The sequence below is a fragment of the Ziziphus jujuba genome, chromosome 1, assembly GCF_031755915.1.
Source record: "Ziziphus jujuba cultivar Dongzao chromosome 1, ASM3175591v1".
NCBI lineage: Eukaryota > Viridiplantae > Streptophyta > Magnoliopsida > Rosales > Rhamnaceae > Ziziphus > Ziziphus jujuba.
The window spans coordinates 6,379,484-6,393,219 of NC_083379.1; the positions used below are offsets into that span (position 1 = coordinate 6,379,484).

The 13,736-nt window shown below is 37.4% G+C and overlaps 3 protein-coding genes and 2 non-coding genes across 9 annotated transcripts; 4 read left to right on the forward strand and 1 right to left on the reverse strand.

The window, feature by feature from the left end:
* The first annotated feature begins 684 nt into the window (after positions 1 to 684).
* On the forward strand, positions 685 to 7,464 carry LOC107413458 (uncharacterized protein At2g34460, chloroplastic). Of its 5 annotated transcripts, none has more exons than XM_060819774.1 (6): positions 685 to 897; positions 1,210 to 1,425; positions 1,547 to 1,666; positions 2,333 to 2,605; positions 2,687 to 2,847; positions 7,272 to 7,464. In XM_060819774.1, exons 1-6 carry the CDS (start codon positions 754 to 756, stop codon positions 7,447 to 7,449), a joined length of 1,092 nt encoding a protein of 363 aa, XP_060675757.1. In that variant the 5' UTR covers positions 685 to 753; the 3' UTR covers positions 7,450 to 7,464. The 5 variants fall into 5 exon arrangements, 4 of the variants coding, with proteins under 4 accessions (XP_060675757.1, XP_060675751.1, XP_048318440.1 ...); XM_060819768.1 differs by lacking the exon at positions 7,272 to 7,464 and adding an exon at positions 3,145 to 3,763; XR_009640435.1 differs by lacking the exon at positions 7,272 to 7,464 and adding an exon at positions 3,145 to 3,284 and having other exon boundaries at positions 686 to 897; positions 2,703 to 2,847.
* A 1,178-nt stretch (positions 7,465 to 8,642) lies between these two features.
* LOC112492610 (uncharacterized) lies at positions 8,643 to 9,251 on the forward strand. The gene has a single exon (XM_025076767.3). The coding sequence runs from the start codon at positions 8,643 to 8,645 to the stop codon at positions 9,249 to 9,251; it is 609 nt and encodes a 202-aa protein (XP_024932535.2).
* A 641-nt stretch (positions 9,252 to 9,892) lies between these two features.
* Positions 9,893 to 9,965, forward strand: TRNAR-ACG (transfer RNA arginine (anticodon ACG)). Its single transcript has one exon. It is a non-coding gene; the product is annotated as a tRNA-Arg (tRNA).
* A 70-nt stretch (positions 9,966 to 10,035) lies between these two features.
* On the forward strand, positions 10,036 to 10,118 carry TRNAL-CAA (transfer RNA leucine (anticodon CAA)). Its single transcript has one exon. It is a non-coding gene; the product is annotated as a tRNA-Leu (tRNA).
* Positions 10,119 to 10,640: 522 nt separating this feature from the next.
* On the reverse strand, positions 10,641 to 13,686 carry LOC107413411 (uncharacterized protein At4g18257). The gene is made up of 3 exons (XM_016021358.4): positions 12,855 to 13,686; positions 12,168 to 12,488; positions 10,641 to 10,924 (listed from the first exon to the last, which is right to left on the reverse strand). Exons 1-3 carry the CDS (start codon positions 13,169 to 13,171, stop codon positions 10,765 to 10,767), a joined length of 798 nt encoding a protein of 265 aa, XP_015876844.1. The 5' UTR covers positions 13,172 to 13,686; the 3' UTR covers positions 10,641 to 10,764.
* Positions 13,687 to 13,736: the final 50 nt, after the last annotated feature.

Sequence of the window (13,736 nt, forward strand, 5' to 3'; positions counted from 1 at the left end):
GCACATCGACAAACATGCGTATAATGTGATGCACATGAACATCAATAGCAAATAACTGAGAAATTAAGCTGAAGCCGATGTGAATTGACTTATACATGCAAATCGAAAATTCAATTGGGTTGTATTACCAAAAAAGAAAATTCAATTGGGTTGGACTATAAGTATTTGTCCAAAATCTTGCTCTGCATTTGTTTGTATGTGAGAGCGGATGCAACATTTCCTCATCAATTGTCCGTTAATTTTCACAATGAAATATTATGCTAGTCAAATCTTATAAGAAATTAAATAGAAAAGCACCATTATCAAATAAAATTAATTTTATACATTAAAATTAATTTATTAGATACTACAGAGGAGGAAAAAAGAGTTGAAGTTCTTTAAATTGAAATTATAAATAACCATTCAAATTGTATAAACAATCGATGTACAGAAAAAAAAAAAAAAAAAAACCCCTTGTTGAAAAACTGTCTAATATACGGAGTAAATAAACTTTACAAGGTAATAAATCAATGAATGAGGAAAGTAAATAAATCATTACATAAAAGGAATAAATCCCCAAAAATTACAAGGAGAATCTATTCTAATAGTATTGTGTATATATTCTATTTATTTTATTTTTTATTTTTTGCGAGCAATAACGTGGTATAACTACGTGGCAAATTGAGAAGATTATTAATTGGCGGAGGACAAAGAAATATGTGGAAGCGAAAGTGTTTGATATAAAATGATGTATATTTCCATCGGAGAAAGCAGATGGCCACTCCTCTGCCATTCTATCTCTGCACTTTTCGCTCCCAACACCACCTTCTTCTTCCCAAACCCAAATCCTTCACTGCTATACCCTTCTCTGCCTCTAGCTCCAGGGCAACCTCCTTTACCACCCTCAGTTTCTCCAAGGTAATAAAGAAATCCTTCAAAATGGTCTTCTTACTGGTACTCAATCTAGCGCCTTTCTAATCCAGAAGGTCCTCAGTCTACTGTTTTGGATAAGTTTTAGTTTCAACTTTAACTGTTTGATAAGAAAATTTAGTTAACTTTAAGATTTGGGTCGTAATCTGTTTTCTTTGGCTCTTTTTGGTGATTTCTTAGCGACCAAAACTGGCTGTTTAAAAGAATAATTAGCTTATTCTTTTCCCAGCTTAGAATTATTTTTTTTTTATTTTTTTTCGTTACCATTATTATCTTGTTTGTCTGTGACTGTATTTTTAGATGGAAAGGAACGAAATCACGGAGGAAGTAACCGAGAAAGCTGAAGAAGCCAATGTAACTGGAAAGAAGAAAATTTTTGTGGCCGGCGCTACAGGAAGTACTGGTAAGAAAATTGTTGAGCAGCTGCTGGCTAAAGGTTATTCAGTTAAAGCCGGGGTCCGTGACATAAACAAGGCAAAAACTACGCTTTCCAATGGCAACCCGGCTCTTCAAATTGTGAGTTTTATTCCTTTTCTTTTGAAATATGGAAATTACATACGACCTGAAAATTCAATTAGCAGTTTGAGTTATTTCTTAGTATTGTGGTGGGATTATTGAGTTTTCTGTTGTTTATAAGGTAAAAGCAGATGTAACAGAGGGTTCTACAAAGCTAGCAGAAGCTATAGGCGATGATTCAGAAGCTGTAATTTGTGCTACAGGGTTCCGTCCTGGATGGGATTTGTTTGCTCCATGGAAGGTTAGTGAATTTTTTTTAATAATGCAACTTAAAAGGTTAAAAATTGAGCTTAAATTGTAGTAAACTCTTGAAAATCATTATTACAGGAATGCCACTTCCCGTCTGTTTTCGGTTCAGACTGATTGATGGCTTTAAACTTCTTTCACAAAGAACTCTAAATTCCAAATGTTAAGAAATTGACATCTCGTTGTTTTGAATAATGTTGTATATGGAAAAGGATATAGGACTCACGAGTGAGGGAAGAGGTTTCTTTTGTATAATCTTCTGATAACTTAACTACTCACTGAAGAATTTGAGTTTTACTTAACTCTTCAAAGTGGAACATGAAATAAAATAACCTATTGGATGTTTGGAATTTCAGTAACACATCGCTAATACCTAATGATGACCTATTCTGATGTTATCCAAAGGTCCTATTTTTGCAAACCTAAGTTATCTTTTCTCCTATAGAGCAATTAGTGCTGTTTGGTTTTCAATTTATTTGCTGTCAGCAGATAAATTTGGATATTCAGATGTTAAGATTGAAGTATTCTGATGTTACTTTATAGTCCTAGTTTAGCACACCCATATTTTCCTTGTTCTTGGTGCCATTTGCTTGCCATTCTATTTTCTGTCAATAGATCAAATCAGATATTGAGATTAATATTCTTTGATGTATTATTTCAGGTGGATAATTTTGGCACAGTAAACCTTGTGGAAGCATGTCGTAGACTAGGTGTGAACAGATTTGTTCTCATCAGTTCCATTTTAGTTAATGGAGCTGCAATGGGGCAGATACTTAATCCGGCTTACATCTTTCTTAATGTTTTTGGACTCACCTTAGTAGCTAAGCTTCAGGCAGAAAAATATATAAGAAAATCCGGAATAAACTACACAATAGTGAGGCCTGGCGGGTTGAGAAATGAGCCTCCATCAGGAAATGTTGTCATGGAGGCAGAGGTAATACAGTTCATGTTACATTTTCTTAAACTTACTTTTATCTTTTCGTAAATCTGAAAACTGAGTTTTCTCATCTGGAAGGACACTCTTTATGAAGGCACCATATCCAGAGATCAAGTTGCAGAAGTAGCTGTTGAGGCACTGGTCCATCCTGAAGCATCTTACAAAGTCGTGGAGATCATAGCACGAGCTGATGCTCCCAAGCGTTCATACCAGGAGCTTTTTGCTTCCGTAAAGCAACGGTAACCATTTGAATTCAAAACGTCATACTTGCAGAGGAACTTTCTAACTTCTGAGATGCTTTTGGTGGCAGATATATATTGTTGCTAATTTGCTCGCCAAGTATTATTATTTACATTGTGTGGACGAATTAACAGGAAAAACTTCTAATTTGATGGTTTCCCTTTCTTAGTATCTATCAAAAGGTTTTTACTTCAATTTTGCTTTGGCTCCTTGCTGACCTGACTAAAATAATGACAATGTTCTATATTGTGATCCGTATGACAAAGCCGTATATCAATATGTTACAAATTTCTCAGGGTTCACACCCTCTCTCCCCCCTGGCCTCAAGGTTTTGCTCACAAAACGCGTCCTGAAGGGAGAGGTATCCACAGCCTTATAAAGACCGCTTCGTGCCCCTCTCCAACCGATGTGGGATGTTACAATCCTCCCCTCTTGGGGCCCAGCGTCCTCGCTGGCACACCGATCCGGGTACTGGCTCTGATACCACTGTAACAGCCCAGACCACCCGCATCAGGATATTGTCCTCTTTGGCCCAGGGTTCACACCCTCTCTCCCCCCTGGCCTCAAGGTTTTGCTCACAAAACGCGTCCTGAAGGGAGAGGTATCCACAGCCTTATAAAGACCGCTTCGTGCCCCTCTCCAACCGATGTGGGATGTTACAATCCTCCCCTCTTGGGGCCCAGCGTCCTCGCTTAACTCTTTAAACTAGTTTGACAACACATTATCATGGAAAGAAATGAATTCATAAAGATTGATGACTGTCTTGTTGTTGCAAAACCCGTTTTTGCATTCGTATTCTAATTACGGCAAGTTTGTGTTTAATCTGTGTTATAATGGTCTTCATAAGCAGCCACATTCAAGTTGATTTTTTGAAATCCAAATAATGGGGTCGCGTGAATCTAAAGGATTAGTAAACCAACATTTAAATACTTCGTTTTCTATTTTATGTGGGGAAATCACTCAGAATAGCACGAACGTATATCCACAGAAGCATACTTCTGCTCTCGTCAAAATTTATTTCTGGTAAAAGTAGGTCAGAACTATGTCCTGATTTTGTTAGTATTTTCCTTAATTTTATAGCGTGCAACTATTATCTAATGTAGTGCGGACAATTGAATCAATTCCTATTGAAATTAGCCAAATAAGCATATAAAGAAAGATATTAATTCATTGCAACCCCTGCATAAAATTATATAACTTGAACTGACAGTAGATTTGGCATTCACGTAAAGGGAGTCCCTATACATAATCCATTCATAATGCAAAGGATTTGGGCAGCACTCTGAAGATCGACAAAGTCAAAAACAACATCAAGTAATCAATCAGATAGATACAAAAAATCAATTTAAAAGAACCAGGCAAGCAGAGAAGCAATGGCTGCAACAGCAACAGGAACACCCATAGCTGCTCCTGCACTTTGAATTGGTGCCGGTGCAATATTTCCCACTTCTTCAACTGCTTCTGCAGAACTGAAAGTAGCATAAGCCACAAGTACCATAATGTAGATGGTGAAAGCCATGGACAATTTGCAAGCCTCCATTGCTCACTGGTAACTTTGAAGAGTAACAAGTAGATATGGTTTGCAAGGAAATTGAAGAGATGGGTTTGCAGTGAGTTCTGTGAGGAAAACTGAGTATGCATAAAATGGGGTTTTATAGGGAGGGTTATAGAACTATAGGAATCTTACAGCCCACGTTATGTCGTTTAAACGACAAACAGAATCATTTGAGGGTGGTTGGTTTTCAAATAATTTAAAATCTCCCACTCTACTAAAACCCTGTATACCAGCCTGGAAAATTTTTAATTATTATGAATAACATAATGACGTTCAACTTTATATTCAAAAAAATGTTACCTAGGAAGTAGTGGTTTTGATAGCTAATGATTGAAGTATGGGTGTTAAGCTGGATGATGGAGAAAAAACAACTTTTTTCTTTTTAAAAAAAAAAAGAGGAAAAGGAGGCAATTTTTTTTTTTTTTTTTAAAGTGAAAAAAGAATGGAGGCCATGTTAGTGTACCCAAACAGCATGATAAGGACTCGTTATATTTGGATATGTGGCATGTTGAGGCCGTGTTTGTTTCACCGGATTGGGCAAGCCAGGACAGGACTGTATCCCAGTCCGGTGTTTGGTAGCAACATTTAGAGAATGGACAACTTGACCTGTACAGTGAAAGAGTCCCACTTCCGCAGGATTAAACTGACCCGTTTTCCACCTGGGTTAGTTTTGTCCCAAACTCATCGTCCCATTCTCCTCTCTCTCGCTGGTATCTCTCGCCGAAGCAGGTCCACCAGATCGTCTCAACAATCGAAGCAGCTCTTCCCCGGTGAACGTCCATGGCTTCTCGAGACCTCTGCATCCCTCTGAGGAAGAAACACGGCCGATTAGTATGATTTCTTCTTCTTCGTGTTCTCTCCAATGTCTGTATTTTGATTTACCAAAATTAGGGCTTGTATTCAATCACCTGCACCATGTATGAAGACGCCCACAATTCCCTCCTCTTTTCCCTTCATCTATGTCCTCCTTGTCCTTAAATTGCCACAGACTTGCACACACAACACAAAAGACCACTCTCACGCACATTGCAGTGACTCACACACCCTCTTTATATATGTACCTTGGATTACAACATAAAAGAGAGAAATAGATAGAGAGAGAGAGAGAGACAGGAGCATATAGTGGGAAGCTGGGGTTATTCCTATTCTCCTCACTCGAGGCTTTTAAGCGTTTTTCTCAGGAAGGCTAAAAATCTTTCTTCGTTCTTGTATTGGGTTTCTTTGATTTTGATGTTTAATGGGTTAATCTGGGTTTGCCTTTTTCTCTTTTGATTTTGATGATTGCTGGGTTTTTTTGGGAAGAAATTTTGATTTTTGGTCGTGGGTTAATATGGTCGTGGGTTTTCTGTTTTAAAAGGAAATAAAGATGGGGCATTCAGAGTCTTAAGGTCATATTGTCCTTTGTTTTTGTGCAATCCCCTAAAAGAAACAAACTTCAAAGCGGCTTCTTTGTCATTTTTCTTTTGATCTATTGTGGTTTTGTTATCCAAATTCAAGGAAACAAGGAAAAAAAAAAAGTTCAACTTGTATATTTATTAACTTTATATGTTTTAAAATATATGTTTTTGGCTTTTATGTTGTTTTGTATTAGTTTATAATTATTGAGCTGAGAAGTGGGGCAGAATAGAATTGGCAATCAGGATTTTCTGGGGTTAGAGGTGTTTCTTTGTTTTTGGTGTTGAGAAAGTTGCAGGGGAAAAAAAGGTTTATGAGAGAGATTGGCTATTTGGTGATGGGGATATGATAATGTAGCCGGCCTGTACTGGCTGGGACCTTTCCAAGTTATAAAAGAGAGAATTTTTATTTTTGATTCATACTGTTCACCATATCAGAGAGATTCTGGTGCTGGCCCTAGCCATTCAATGGGTTTTGAAATCTATGCTGATGGAAATAGAGTTGCTTCCTTCCGACAAAGACATGACCAGCATATGGGAATCCAAGCAACTAGGGATTCAACACGTGCGTCTTCGGTCATTGCTATGGATACTGTCTGTCATAGTGCAAACGAGGACTCTATGGAAAGTGTTGAAATTATCCTGGAGACATTGATGATGTTCAGTTCCCCTCTTCAAGTACATATGGAAATCTGGACATAAATGATGCATCAGAATTAAACTACAGTAACCAAGCTCAGCAAAGCATTGGTTTCCGACCGGTTGCTGAAGTAGCTCCTGGGGAAATGGGTGTTAGCAGTACAAATGATGGGGAAGAAATTTTCAATGCAGAAGTTGTAACCGCTCAGGCCCGGGATGGGGTTAGTTTTGGAATCAGCGGAGGAAGTGTTGGAATGTGTGCTAGTCATGAAGCTGAAATTCATGGGGCTGATGTATCTGTCCACAGAGCAGATAGTGTAGTTGGTGATGTGGAACCCAGAATAGAAGATGCAGAAAATCAGGGGCAAACAGGTGAATCTGTCCCAGATCCTGGATTAATGGATGAAATTGTCCCTGATGAAATCAATAGGGAAGACCCTCATGGCGATAGTCAGGAGATGTTGTCACGATCTCTAGGGAGGGCTGATAGTGGCTCAAAGATTGATGGTTCTGCTAAGGCTGAATCTGTTGAAAGTGGTGAAAAAATAAGTCCAAGCTGCATTTGAGTCTTAATTTTAAAAATATGAAAGATTTTTACCCCAATAAGCCAAATAGTTATCTTTTAGATCGGTGGATTTTACTTTCTTGGATTTTTCATATCAATAAACTTCAGTTACTTTGAGTTTCCATTTTTCTTTTTTTTCCCCCACCGTTTCTTGACAGTTAATTGTAGCTTGGAAGTTTGGAACATAAATTTTATGGTTGAATAGCAGCTTCTATGATCCATATTAAAGACCTTGTTGTGAAATGTTCTTTTTTTGAATGAAATCTGCAGGGTTTACTTCAGAGCAGCAGTCTATGTCTGCAGATGTAATACGGAAGGCATTTCAAGCAACAGAAGAGGGTTTTCTCTCTGTTGTCACCAGACAATGGCCTATGAAACCACAGATTGCAGCAGTTGGATCTTGCTGCCTTGTTGGTGTTGTTTGTGGTGGATTCCTTTACATTGCTAACTTTGGTGATCAGAAATACTGTAAAAGTGATTTTAATTGGTTAAAGTAACTAATGTTGGTAGATTGGTGGAAGTATTGTAATTTCATAACATAGACAATTCTAGGTATAAGTTGGTTGAGATTTAAAGCGGCTCAACATTTAACAAAAATTTTACAAAGCGGCTCAACATTTTAAGTAGTTTATGGGTGTTAAAAAAAAATTACAAATGTATAAATATCTATACAAAAAATATTAAATATAAATAATAATAAAACTTTAACTAAATATAATATTTAATTTTTTTGTAAATATAAATATAATTTTAAATCTTTTCATATTTAACAAAATAAAAACTATAATTATAAAATAGTCCAATCCAGTCCGATTATGCACCAAACATGGGATAATTAGTTCAACATTCAGTCCAGAACTATACCAAACACAGTACTGCACTATTCGATCCTGTCCGATCCGAACCTATCCTGTCTGATCCCGTCCGATCCGGACCTATCCTGCGTACCAAACGCCCCCTGATAGTGCATCTTGGGAAATGGCAAGTTTCATGAAGGGTATGTTGCACCTCTTTTGACAAAAAAAAAAAAAAAAAAAAAAAACAGCAAAAGGACCCAATTGTTTAATTTGGAAACATTTTGGTTAACATGTTCTGGCAATAAACAAAACTTAAAGAAATGCTTTACTTTTTAGGGGCATTTGTATTGTTTTTGTCTCTGCTTTGGGGTAATGACAACTGGTCAGGTCTTAAAGAGACACATATCTTTTGCTCTTTATAAGAGTTCTATATTTTATTGTTCTTTTTCACTCTTGGTGGTTTGAAAAAATTGAAGTTGTAAGAGTAATAATATGGTATCTGATTGCCTCACTGTTACTTCTCATCCAAGTTGGGGTGTACAAAGATTGTTTCCAGGTGTATACAAAACCATTTACAAACCATTAAAGCAAGCAAGCAAGCAAACAAAGCCTACGTATGATTTGGGCCATAAAAATTGAAAATACAACCCAATAAAAGAGTAGGTCCAGTAAGGTCCTATTCTAAACAAAAGCACATTTCTGGAGCGTTCCGAATCCTCTTCCTCTCTCCTATAAAACTCGTCTCTCAGACTCAGTGTCTATACACTCCACACCGAAACAACAAAGCCAAACGAAAACCAACGACACAGAGAGAGAGAGAGAGAGAGAGAGAGAGAGTCGGAAAATGAGCCAGCCATCGGGAGGAGGAGGATTCCGGGGGAAAAAACGAGGAACCTCCAACAAGCCACGGCTGAGAGACATAGAGGTGCTAATAATATCAGCACAAGACCTGAAGAACGTGAAGCACATCACCAAGATGAAGCCGTTCGCGGAGGTCTACGTGGAGAAGGGGCAGCACGTGGCGAGGACCCACGTGGACGAGCACGGGTGCACGAACCCCACGTGGAACGAGGTGGTGAAGGTGAAATTCCACGAGGACCTACCGGAGAGCGACGTGCTGGCGGCGGTGAACGTGGACATATACGCGCACGGGCACGTGAGGGAGAAGCCCGTGGGGAGCGCCAGGGTGCTTCTCTGCGACGTCTTGAAAGGTGGGGACGCGTCGGAGCCAGCGGATAATCCGATCCAGTGCATGACGGTGCAGGTTTGGAGGCCCTCCGGTAGGCCACAGGGTTTGCTCAACTTGTGGGTCCCACCCACTGGGAGGTTCTTGCTGAGGAGGGAGTCTTTGTCTTTCAGTGTTAAGGACCCCGTGGAGGATGAGGTTGAGGTGGAGAAGAACAACACAGCGGTGGCAGCGGCTACGGAGAAGCCCTGCATGATCGACACGTAGTCTGTTATATCTATATACATATATTATATTCTGTAGCTTTTAAAGTTTTCCGTGACTAAGAGTGAATATTCAGCCAAAAAAAAAAAAAAGAGTGAATAAAAATTGACACTGGTTCAATGTTATTTTGGTTGATAATTGTAGAGTGCTTGCTATTTTGTTAAAATTACATTTCCTGATTGAGAAAATTTTCACGTTCCATTTTTTATTTATTTTTATTTTTATTTTTGCTTTTATCATGACAGAAATTCACTTACGGTTTCAATAGAAAAATAAACTATTAGATTAATTTTTAAATATAACTACTTAAAATTTGTAAATGATAATGTAAAAAAAAAAAAAAAAAAAAAACTGTAAATGATGAATAAATATTTAACTAAAAATTGGAATGATACGCGATTTTATGGATCATTAATGTATATATGGGTATTGATATAACTCTATAGATAACTCTCCATCAAATAAATTAATTGAGAGTTACAAAATTAATGAATGTTGATATGACTCAATTTGTTAAACGAAGAATGAGCGTAAAAACTTTATCACCTCACAGTGAACATAAAAACATCTTTATAACGAAGGTATTCCCTTTTAATTGCAAACATAATTAAAGATAAATAGCTTGGTACCAAACCAAGCAACAGGACTCCGTGGCCCAATGGATAAGGCGCTGGTCTACGGAACCAGAGATTCTGGGTTCGATCCCCAGCGGAGTCGTTTGGTCACTTGTTTTGCTTAAATGATAGAAATTTTGTGTTAAATTATGATATTGCCGTCCTAGTGCACCGTCAGGGTGGCCGAGTGGTCTGAGGCGCCAGACTCAAGTTCTGGTCCTCGTAGAGGGCGTGGGTTCAAAACCCACTTCTGACATTTTCTTTTAAACTTTATTTATTCCAAGTCCAAATTATGTTTACTGTGTTATATGTCATAATTTCTATGAGGAATAATGCTAAAGATACCATCTAGATCATAGTTTGTATTAAAACTTGTTTAATCCAATTCATAATGTATAATATGTATTGTATAAATATTTGATTTTCTGAATTTCAATTGCTGTCTTCAGGTTGGGAGAAGCATAAATTCAACGTCCCCAACGTTCACAACAAGTTCAACATTCACATTTTCATAATAACTATGCTCCTAATTATGTTTACAAGTTGTGTGAGTATTTGATTTTCTGGATTTCAATTGTTGTCTTCGTGTTGGGAGAAGCATAAATTCAATATTCACAATAGGTCTAGAAATGGACCAAACATATTTTAGTAGTCTCCCAAAGTGGATTAAGCATCAAGAAAAAGTTGTAATGGAAACCTTTTTTGAATCTTTATGCAATCTTTTTCTTCAATTCATATAAGTAACATCGAAATTAACATATACTGTACACAAGAAAAATTTAAATAATAGAACAAAGAGAACATTGCATTATTGCAATTACAATAAATGTTAGGACATGAAGGGGTAGAAATATTGACATGTTTTTGCTAGTAAACTCAAAATGACCGGTCATTAGCTTTGTTCATGTCTTCTCTGTACTGGATGCAGATTTCAGTTTTTCTAGCTGTTTTCGAAGGTATGCCTGCTTTAGTTTCTCACGACGAGCAGCTGCCTGCTCTTGCCTGCGCAATTTGAGCTCCGAAGCCCTTTCTCTTGCTTGGTTTGCTTCTTCATGGACTTCCCTGTCAAAATGCAAAATCAAAACAATCACGACACAAGCACAACTATAACCAAAATCAAGCAATAGGAGGTGAAGAAATTAAACATAGTGAAAAGGGCACCAATTCAGCAACATAATAAATTCCATGACTTTTAGCAAAAAAAAAAAAATAAATAAATAAATTCCTTGACAGTGTTAGTAGAACCATAGAACTGCAGTTCTTAAATTACTGTTGAAAATAACTTTTAATCTTATAGCAGGATATTGACCCAAAATCTATAGATGCCAGCTCCACCCCTACAACCATCGGAGCTTCTATCTATACGTCTTACTCTGGAGAAAACAATGATATCCCTTTCTTTAGCTCTTTCGGTGCAACTAGTTTTAAACTTCTAAACTAATCAAATAAAGGGTGGACTTGGAAACGCTTTATGTTTGGATTAACCAGCTCATCAGAAGCAATCAGGTTCTACTACTGACCCGGTCAAACAAGAGTTATAATCCTCCATTAATGCACCTTAGCTAAACGTAAAATCCCTAGAATTCTTTTAAACAATACTATCGAATTGGGGGGAAAAAAAAAAAGGAAAAAAGAAAACAATAGCAAATAACATGATCAACAAGCATAAAACCTATCACTATATTATTACAGAATGACCATTCTTCACTTGGTCTATAAACATTGAATTCTGCAAAAAGAAGTTTAAACTAAAGAATCAATAGCACTTGAGGTCATGATTTTATTGTCAGAATTTGTAATATCCAAACTATCACACATTCCACAGATTAGGTGTTACTTTGCCAAACAAGCCCCTTAGACAGATAGTTGGATAAGAAAAATTGTAATAGTGAAACCAAATATGGTAGTACAAATTGCCATCTGAAATGCAACTGCATTGATGCAGTTATTTCAGTAGGTGGAAAGCAAGAATCTTGCACATGCTGGAATTAGATTATATGTGCAAGAGGTTAGTATTCACTAATTGTTCAGTTAATTAAATTTTCTGAAAATTATACTCACAGATTTAGATAATACGGATTGCACCACAGTTTCCAAATAATATAATGCCATACAATTGGTATGGTAATTCGTTTGTTAGTGCAAAGCCTTTGAAAACGTTTTGGTGAATTAGACAAAGTTTTTATATTACATTCATACCCTGATTGCAAAAATTTCAAACAAATTAAGTTCCCAGCATATCAACCATTTTATGGTCCATCAGAAACTGCAGTTGCATAATACCAGAATAACTTCAAACGCTTACCTTACAAAACGCTTGTGTTCATCATCGTCCATTGTTGCAGCTGCCCGGCCAAGCCCCGCAGGTCTCAAGTTGAAATGTATAGGAGCATCACCCTCACTGTCCTCATCTCCGGGTAGTGCAGCAGCAGAAGGCTCATTCTGTTGTGTCTGCTGTACTTGATCCTGCTCAATCCTCTTGCCAAAAAAATCCACACAATACTTCTCCTGTTCTTCCTCATCAGACAATTCACCCCTCATGAGCTTATCATATATCTCAGCCTTCTTTTCTAATGCTGCATAACTGGCTGATCCATCATTAACCGCTTTCAGCTCAAGCTTGTCCCTGGTTTTTTGGACAAATTGATTGGTAAGCAAAACACAAATAATGAGAAAAGACGGCATTTTTATGATAGCAAAAACCATCCAAACTTAAAAAGTCCATAGCCAAATTACAATATTCAGCAAACCTTAATGCATTATGAATATATACTATGATAAACAAAAAAAAAAAAAATCATCTCCGATCAACTCAAACCTAAGAGCAAAGCGTAAAGAGGGATTGGTAAAAAATCTAAACCAGACCCTTTTTTTTTTTTTTAATTTTAATTTCAACTCTATTACCATCCACAATTTTCTCAGAAAACAAACCGCACTAAACCATAATTAAAGAAAATAAAAATCAGCCCACGAGAAAAAAAGAAAAATTTACTTGAGGGCACGGGCATCGACGCCGGAGTTCTTGGCGGAGAAGGAATCGTGAGGGACGATCTTCATCTTGGCGCGTTGGAATTGGAGGTCAGGTCCTGACAATTCCTTAGACTTCTTAGAGTCCTCCTGGGATTTGTAAAGCTGGGCCTTGAGGTCCATGATAGAGGAAGCTCCGACGCCGGTAATGGCCCGGTGCTTCTTGGGCATAATGGAGGACTCCGTAAGCCATCCTAGGGATTCCACCACCACCCTCTTCTTCTTCTTCATCCCCTCTTCCTCCTCCCCAGTCTCAATTTGCGGCGTCTGATTCTTCATCATCCTGTTTCTTCGCTTTTTAGAGCTCTGTGTTTCTGCAGTGCACTGTTCTGCTTCCAAACACTGAATTTATTCTCGCCGCTGTTGATTGGTCCTCCCTTCTCCTGCTAAATGGAAATTCCCAATTTCCGTCACCAAGCCGAAGAGCGAGGGCGTTGTCAGCTTAGCCTGCTGCTTAGGCGGTGGGTCATGGGTATGGATATCACATATGGGTATTGGGTTGGGCTTCTAATTGATTTAAATAATAATAAATATTAATTTAATCCCACGGAAAATAATAATTTTTGCGCATGGGTAAAATCATAATTCAGCAATTTCATTTGTTTTTTTCAAGGATTGCTTCAGTATAATGGACTCTCATATTTAGCATTTTCCGTTTATGCATGTAAAATGTACTGAAAATTTTTCCGACTCAAAGAAAAGTGCTGCATAAATTTTTTTTTCCTTTTTTCTTTTTTAATATAAATTTCTTTTGTCAATCATCGACCCTCATTTCATCAAAATTTGATTGTAAGGTGATGGGGTCTTTTTTTTTTTTTTTTAATTTAGATTCATTTTTAATAATTTC

What these genes read in the sequence shown, in the direction of transcription:
- LOC107413458 (XM_060819768.1), top strand. Translation starts at nt 754, where the DNA reads ATGGCCACTCCTCTGCCATTCTATCTCTGCACTTTTCGCTCCCAACAC. An exon ending in GCAACCCGGCTCTTCAAATT is followed by an intron (nt 1,426 to 1,546) that starts GTGAGTTTTATT and finishes GTTGTTTATAAG; the next exon opens with GTAAAAGCAGATGTAACAGA. An exon ending in ATGTTGTCATGGAGGCAGAG is followed by an intron (nt 2,606 to 2,686) that starts GTAATACAGTTC and finishes CTCATCTGGAAG; the next exon opens with GACACTCTTTATGAAGGCAC.
- LOC112492610 (XM_025076767.3), top strand. Translation starts at nt 8,643, where the DNA reads ATGAGCCAGCCATCGGGAGGAGGAGGATTCCGGGGGAAAAAACGAGGA.
- LOC107413411 (XM_016021358.4), bottom strand. Translation starts at nt 13,171, where the DNA reads ATGATGAAGAATCAGACGCCGCAAATTGAGACTGGGGAGGAGGAAGAG. An exon ending in GTCGATGCCCGTGCCCTCAA is followed by an intron (nt 12,489 to 12,854) that starts GTAAATTTTTCT and finishes CCAAAAAACCAG; the next exon opens with GGACAAGCTTGAGCTGAAAG. An exon ending in GAACACAAGCGTTTTGTAAG is followed by an intron (nt 10,925 to 12,167) that starts GTAAGCGTTTGA and finishes GCATTTTGACAG; the next exon opens with GGAAGTCCATGAAGAAGCAA.